Genomic DNA, 8,386 nt, shown 5'->3' on the forward strand with positions numbered 1-8,386 from the left:
GGGGGCGCAGTTCAAGAACAGGGCCAGGCTGTTCCACAGGGGGAGTGGGGGTGGGGGACTTTAGACCTAGCTGGTGTTGGGAGAGAAAGTTGGATCGAGGGAGAGGGGGTGTGTGTGGCTGGCGGTGAGGGGGGGAATTCCTAAGAGGGGTTCTCACACCACATAAGCGGCGGCGGGGGGGGGGGTCCTGTATGGTGGTGGTGGTGGGGGGGCTGTCCTGTGTGGAGGAGGAGGACCAGGCTGCAATACCAAGAGACAGCGAGAGAGCGAGAGACACACACGCACACACGCACAGACAGAGAGATCTGATGAATACCGAGCAAGATTCACAACCTTCGTCTTTGGATCGACGGCCCACTTCAGTCGAACTTGGGTCAGGACTCTAATCGGTTCCAACACCAGCGGTTGCTGGGAGGAGGAGGAGGAGGAGGAGGAGGAGGAGGAGGAGGAGGAGGAGGAGGAGGAGGAGGAGGAGATGGAGGTGGGCGGGAGGCTGACATACCGGCATACCATCAGGGACAGATAAGAAAGTAGACAAGCAGAGGGGAGGGAAGGGGATTAGTGGTGCATCGCTTTAAAGACACATATACATCACAGCCAACGCCACTCTGACCTGCAGCGCAGAGCCCTGCACAGACGAGAAGCACGGCGGGAGCGGGGAGCCAGGACAGACCCCGGCGCACACGGCGGCGTGCTTTGAGGGCCAACGGGTTTGGTTCGGAGAAGTGTTTTAAGAGGCTGTTCTGAAAGGAGAGGAGATCAACCGGCCGTAACCTGGAGGACCCACAGCTCGAGTTCCAACGGACCCCGCACCAGAGCGTGAGTACGACACCTCTCTCAGCCCCGGAGAACCAACACTACCACTCTCTCACGCATGAAACACCTGAACGTTTATTCACTGTCTGCCGACCGGTGGTACTTTCAGGCACAATTCAGCACACTCTGGATTAATTGTAAATCGAGTTTGTTTTTTACGTTTAAAAGTGATTTAATTCTCTGCGTTAACTTCCCGTGGACAATTATGGATAAATCGTTACACAAATGAAGCAGTCACCGTAAACTTTATTATAATTAAATTGAAACCAAGTTCGGATACATGGTAAATGAACCGTAAACAAAGCTAGGATTAATTAGTAAACTAAAGCATGGGAGATCTAAATAACCTCAATGAGGGACGTGAGACTGCCAAGAAGAAAACAATCGATGCAAGCCACTGCTTTTGTTTTAACACAATGGAATCGTGAAACAATAGAACTTGTGAATGCAGCATCAAACTCTCTAGGTCAGGGAGAGGGGGTCTTAACCACTACTGATTAGTGAATCTTCCATTCATTAAATTAGTGTTGAGGACATAACGATTTGGGCTTCAGGTTATTGTTATTCAGAAAACAAACATTTAGTGGCAACCAGATGTGTGTTAGGGACAATGAAAACCCCCACACACACAGAAAAACCCATGACCTTGGAATGGACAACACAACACTTGTGCAAACAATGGGGGACAGATTTGGAAAGTAAACAAAGGCCATTTTCTCAGAAGTTATTTTCAATTGCTGTCTTCCGGTATTCCTGATGCACTACTTTATTGTTGAGTCGCAGTCGTAAGAACAGTTTGGAAAGTAGGAGACAGGGAACTTTTGGTTGTCCATCTATCCATCATAAGTTGTTTGAAAGGTTTGTGTATTTTACCAGCAAACACTGTGCAGCAATCCATTACTAATACTAGACTTGCACAAGTTACTCTGAGCTCAACGGAATAAGCATTTTTTGGCGAGACAGGATGACATCTAACATCTAGCTCCTACTGATGTATGGCTGGGGCTAGCATTGAGCTAATGGATGGCCAGGTCTACCGTTCTGCTAACTGATGGACCAAGCTAGCTGGGATGGAAGATGGCTGGCCTACAAAATGCTCAGGTCGTGGTTCAAGAGTTTATACATGGTCTTATTTAGATAGAAGACGATTTAGGAAGTTAGCGAGAAGCCTAGAGAGACAGTCTAACCAAGATGTTTCCTCTCTATAGTAACTCTGCCACAGCCAGCTGTGTCTCATTTTAAAATATCTCACCGCCGCTCTGTTGAATGTATCCACCGTAGTGTATTTACACAAGTGCTTCACTCAAGTCATTTTTCAGTTCAACCTTCTACATTTCAAAGAGGAATTATTGACTTTACTTAATTTCTATAAAAGCGGCCGTTTCTTGGTTACTTTGAAGCAACCAGTTAAACAAAAAATGAAAAAATGTGGTTGGCCGCATATTCACAAGCTTACACTGTCAGACTTCTGGTCGGCAAGCCAAGTATATTTGCCCAAGTGTTATGGTGACAGAGAAAGTATCCTAGCTGCAAGTCCCCTACTTTGACTCGGGTTGAAAGTGGCATGCATAATATATCAATAGTATTTCATTACGGGAGTAAGTTATGCTCTGATTGCCACTTCCCTTGGGCAACAACATCAAACCTTGTTTAAATGTAATGGCACCATCCCTTGATCCACCCTGCACTCCCCAGACACAGAGCAGCTACATGCTGTGTGGAACACAAAAACACGCTTTCATTTCAAGATGCCCTTCAACTCTCTGCCACACACTCCGATAAACAGGGGGCCCCCTTTCCTTTTCTGCCAATCAGCTTTGAGATAGCCATCGTCTCATCATTACAGGCAGGCATGCTCTGAGGCAAGCTTCCTGTTCACATAGATAAGACCTCCGGCCCACGGTTGAACAAGAACCTGGGGTCTTTTAAGCCCGGCACCATGGAGTCACTGGCTGGAGAGCCAGACACCTCAATCCTCCTCTGACTGAATCATTCCTCGTTTATTGTATGTATTGGTTTACCAATATGTGTGGAAGCATGTGGCGCCGGAGGTAGAGAGAGGCTGATAACCGGACGGTTGCTAGTTTGATCCCAAGCTCATCCAAGCTGTGTGTCAAGGTGTCCCTGAGCAAGACCCAACGAGCTGGCTGTCACCTTGCATGGCTGACACCGCCGTCGGTGTGTGAATGTGTGGGTGAATGTTATGTGATATTGCAAGCGCTTTGAGTGGCCACTAGTTAGAAAAGCGCTACATAAATTCAGTCCATATACCATTAACCATGCATGCCAAATGGCCCTACGGCCATTTATTGGAAGACACATTTAATGAGTTTGTTTTATTCTATTTGTTTATCAAATGTTTTAATTGTGCCTTCCCTCTCCTCCCTCCAGTTCCCAATGAGTATGTCTGGTACTCTGGAGAAGGGGGCTCACCACCAGAACCTGGACCTGTCTGAGGAGGTGCCCCCGCACCACCACTACCACCACCAGCAGCTCCAGCACCACCAGCAGCAGCAACTGGCCCAACTCGGCCACCACCAGCACCACCAGCACCTCCAGCACTCCAACTCCCTGGCCTCCACCACCGCCGTGGGCATGGGCGGAGGCTTAGAGACGCCGCCACCGCTCGTGGTGGTGCCTCCGCCCTACTCTGCCGCCGAGAGCGGTGGTGGAGGAGGGAGCGACGCCCCGCTGGAGCTGCGCGGCTCTCTGGACTGCTGGGCGTGCTCCGTGCTGGTGACGGCCCAGAACCTGCTGATCGCGGCCATCAACGCCTGCCTGGCCGGGGTGGTGTTTGGCACCATCCTGACGCCCGCCACCACCATGGTGGCGTTCGGCTTCCTCTGCCATTCCACGGTAAGGAGGACTCCTCTGTTGAGCTGGCTTAGTGGATGTCTTAATCGCTATGGATTTGTTGGGTCTCCAACTTGGGTGTCGCGTCCCAAAAGTGGCTGGCAGCATCGCCTCCGCAGGCCTGTTTTATAAATCGGCCTAGGGAGGCCTGAATATGTAAAATATTGATGGGCCTTGGGACGAAAAGCCAAGCCACGGGGGGTATGGCTTGGGAAGGCTAGGGAACCCCTGGCGGGGCAAATGTTGTGATCCAAAGCGTGTCACAATGAGTTCAGATACATATCATTAAGGAGGCAAGTATCTTAGGTAACGAATATTAGAGATCGAACCCTGTACATCTTGGCAAGGAGTCCAAATCCAGCCCCCGACATGATCAAACCTCACCTATAGCTGCATGTTGCCATTAAGCGACAGATTAGCACGTTCATCAGTCTCGTTCTCGGAGTTCCAAACACGTTTTTCTCTGACCCACCCAACGACAGAGGGGGGGTTCAGGATATGACAAGTCAGGGTTCAGGGTCGTTCTGAGTCCTAACACCCGGGGGATCACTGGAGCGCACCCCGGGTCAGGAGGGCCTCTTAACCTGGCTGGTTCCGTAGCGACATCGCTCCCCTAAGTAGTCCTTCTGGTTCAGGGGCTTTGAATGGGATGCTACAACACATCTCCTCAAAAGAGCATCTTAATGAACACGGAAAACCCCCCAGCTCTGGGACTCCCGCCAGTTTGACTACACCTCATGTGACTCCGGATTAACAGAGGGGATTAAGGGAGCGACAGAGAGCCAGGGCGAGCAAGGGGGAGAGAGATGGGTGGGAAAGGAGAGAGTGAAAACAAATAAGGGGGAGATTAACATTCTACCTTACTCGCCGTTATCCCAAAAGTCACTGGTTAGATGTTCAATAATGAGGTGTTTGTAGTTAGTTGTTAGAACTCAATCTAGTAGTACACACGACACACGATATTGAACATAAGATATTACAAAATTCAAAACACGAGGGAACTGGAGGTCTGACACCTGACAGAGCGAACTTGAATGTTTAGTGCACGCCGTATTTTACATGTCAACATTAAAATGAAGCAACGACCAGATCTGCCTTATAATTATAAAATATATAGTTGATTCCTTCTTGGCCAATCTGCTGGGGAATGTCCCCCTCCCTTCCTCCATCTCTCCTCCTCTTCCTCCAGCCCTGCGGCTCTCACCCCTCACAACAGATAAGGGGGATTAAGCCTTGATAGGAAACCTCTCAATCACTCCCTGGCTCGGTTCCTCCTAGACCCCCAACCCACCAGCCATACCTGGTTCCAACTGAACCCTACACAAGCAAAAACAATTGTTAACAGCTACCTTAACTTTCATTTGAAATTTGAAACTTTTCTCCAGACATTGGATTCAGAGGTATAAAAAAGCACAGAAAAGTAGCAAGGGGTAAAGATACAGTAGAGTGACATTGTTTGTTTTTCAAGGGTTGGTTGGGGGTTTGAATGTGTTGGCATGGGTCATTTAAGCCCTAGAAGAGGGGCTCTCACAATGCGTGTGAGCGTGTGTGTGTCATAACACTGAGCACTATCTGACCACACACCGCAGACCTGCATTCCATTCATGGTTCATCATCCCTTATCGTCTCCGCTGCACCGCGATCCCTCTCATACCCTGAACACCAACCTGAACCTAGAGCTAGAATATATATAATAGATCAGTTGATGGTAAAGATATAACTTTAAACGATAGGCAATACATTTACTTTCATCATAGTTTTAAGAACTAATAGGTCAATTGAGGGAGTGTGATTGGTGGAAACTATTTGTTCTTATTTATTCAAGTCTCGTCTCCCATACCTCTTTCCTGCTCTCCCTCTCTCCCATATCCTTTCTCTTATCGCTGTTTACCTCACCCCCTCCTCCATCTCTCCCCTCTCCATCACCCTGCTACCTCTCAACCCTCACCTTCCCCTTCTTCATCTCCCCCACTCTCTCTCCCCCCCGCCTCCAGGTGCGCCCCCACGGGACCTCCCGCTACTGCTCCGACCTGCTGTCTGACGGGGGCTGCGTGGCCCTGCTGGTGGTGGGCTTCCTGCTCGTCACCCCCCTGCTGGTGCTGGCCCTGGCCGCCTACTGCCGCCTGGCCCGCCACCTCCAGCTGGGCCTCTGCTTCATCCCCTACAGCCGCGCCGTCTACAAGAACCTGCCCGCCACGCAGCACCGCGGCCTGGCCCCCGGCTGCTGCTGCCCGGGGGGGGGCCCGCGGGGGGGCTCTGCCAGCGGGAAGGGGAAGGTGTGGGTGTAGCGTCGTGGAGGTGAGGGAAGGAGTGGGTGGGGGGACAATCAGCTTTCAATCGGGGGCCACTTTTCAAAGTGGCCCCCGGGCCACTTTTTGTGGCCCGGGGGCAAAAGTGGCCCCTGAATTAAATTTGTAATTTTGTATTTTTTGTTTGCTAGTTTCTAGTTTAAACCTTCAAAAAACGTCCCTTTGCGAGGGACAATCAAGGTTGTACGGTTCAAGTCATTCACTGTAATATGTGGTGAGGAGGGCACCATCGATGGCTGGTTACTGCAGGAGATTACTGTTACTTAATGAGGGGGGCAGGGCGCATACTGATGCAGCAAGACCCCCCACTACCAGGAATGATGTTGTTGTGAGAATCACCCATTTGGGGGATTCAATATGGGGGTGGTCTTACTAAGGAGGGGGGTTGAGGTTTGGGGACAAAACAAGAGGATGATGCAGGGTAAAAGCTGTTAGGCAAAGACCTGAGACAAAAGGTCTCCACTAGATCTGGGGCAATGTGAGCATCAATCTCACTCATTCTAGACAGAGATGTCAAAATGTCTGGAAATGTGTTTTATTAAAACTGCAGCCAACTGGCTCTACCTTTAGCTAGGAATTGGGCCCAATCTATTACCAAATCTATTACATACACAGGATGTACTGAAATGAAAGACAATAAAATCGTTAATTATTATGAATTTCCACCATGGATTCGATTTTAGCGATGGCTTTAGCTTAGATTACAAACCAGGAACGTATACTTGTTTCGCCTGGTATTTGTTATATAAATACAATTCTTACAAACTAATGTGCAATGTGTCTGATTATTTTAGTGTGTAAAAACATCCCTCATTCATGTGAGATGTACCTTACACTCACCGACCTGTGTTTAATAACTCTTATAATAAATATATAGTAATACACCAACTGATTTAAATGCACAAATTAAATATCATTTTGCAGCCTTCGCATATTCACAAGCGGTTCACCGTGGAATTACTGTTTTTTTTTAATGGGAACAACGTGCAACACGAGAGACTCATTAAATGTCAGGTCTCCGAGTGGAGGAGCCCACCGAACCATGGCTTGATGATAATGCCAACAATTTAAATAGCCATTGATAAGCTCAGTGTTGTGATTGCAAATGAGTGATTTTTGTGATTTGATTGCGATTTGCAAAAATAGATTTCTTGTTAACTCAACATTTCATGCTTCAGAGTTAAACAAAACCAAAAAAAAAATTGCAATAAAAGTATCGCAGTATGCAGTTCTGTGTTCCACAGTATTCAGTTTAACTCAGAATTCAGTCTGAAATTAGTATTCAATATCAGTTTTTAGTATTTCAGCGTCACAATATACTGAAATACAACACTTCTTTCCTTAAAGTCCTGTCTACCGACAAATATCCTCATGGAAGTTGCACACTGCCTTAACACCCTTAACCATGTTCTTACTATTTGTATTGCTCTCTTTCTACTTATTTTCTACTTATTTCATAAATTTATTTTTTAGTCAAGACCTGTGTATCCCTGGGCCCCTTTCAACAACTGTCCTGCCCAACCCTGATTTCTGCAAATGTAAAGCGCTTTTATTTATATAGCACATTGTATTTAAATTCTGCTATATAAATAAAAGTGACTTGACTTGACTAATCCCTGGTTCACCTAGGAATGAATTGACCTAGGAGGACGAGAGACAAATAAGACCAGGACCTTCTCTACCATTGCTGCTGTGCGAAAACCAAACCAATAAACAATAAGATAGGATAAGATAAATGAATGGCAGCCAATTGCAACTGAACTGAATATACAGTACTCTTAAATATCCTTATCTTAACTTATAGGACATTACACATACAAGCCACACCATACACTGATTGTAAGTTCCTATATTTTCTTCATTACATTGAACAACATTATCAGGGGAGAGCGCGAACGCAGTCCCCCACTACCACAAATTATGCAGTCGAGATTCCCACATTTGAGGAATTCGCACGGGTCAGCACAGCCGAAGTGCAATGGCTGAGCCTCGCCCTGGGTGAACCACCTTCTTGATCATGGTGTCTCCCCTGCCAGGTAAGTATGAGTTGTACACGGCTCATGTGCTGAACTGAGTCTCCCACATAAGAGTCTACATGATGGTGCTCACATTTAACCGACTACAAGAACGCCTTGGCTAAGAAACTACATTCAAGCATTCTGATTTCCGTATCCCAAAGATACAATTGAAATATGTAATAAAAATATAAATAATGCTTATAGCTGCATCTCTGTTGTTTCCCATCATACAACTCTGTATTCTTCTTTTGGGGTATCCAGCTAAATAAACGGGTCCCAGCACATCACTGCCCTCTGCAGAGCATTGAGGAATTACATCCACCACATGTCCTGCACGAGAGACCAACAACAATCTGGCCGACATTACTTTCTATTAATAAAACGCAAAAC

At 47.3% G+C, this 8,386-nt stretch overlaps 1 protein-coding gene and 1 non-coding gene across 2 annotated transcripts; one reads left to right on the plus strand and one right to left on the minus strand.

The window, feature by feature from the left end:
* Positions 1-475: 475 nt before the first annotated feature.
* On the plus strand, positions 476-6,747 carry tmem88b (transmembrane protein 88 b). Its single transcript, XM_030339178.1, has 3 exons — positions 476-819; positions 3,208-3,672; positions 5,664-6,747. The coding sequence occupies exons 2-3, from the start codon at positions 3,214-3,216 to the stop codon at positions 5,955-5,957; spliced, it is 753 nt and encodes a 250-aa protein (XP_030195038.1). The 5' UTR covers positions 476-819; positions 3,208-3,213; the 3' UTR covers positions 5,958-6,747.
* A 1,111-nt stretch (positions 6,748-7,858) lies between these two features.
* Positions 7,859-8,022, minus strand: LOC115530066 (U1 spliceosomal RNA). The gene has a single exon (XR_003973707.1). It is a non-coding gene; the product is annotated as a U1 spliceosomal RNA (small nuclear RNA).
* Between the last annotated feature and the right edge of the window lie 364 nt (positions 8,023-8,386).

The sequence above is a fragment of the Gadus morhua genome, chromosome 17, assembly GCF_902167405.1.
Source record: "Gadus morhua chromosome 17, gadMor3.0, whole genome shotgun sequence".
Lineage (NCBI taxonomy): Eukaryota > Metazoa > Chordata > Actinopteri > Gadiformes > Gadidae > Gadus > Gadus morhua.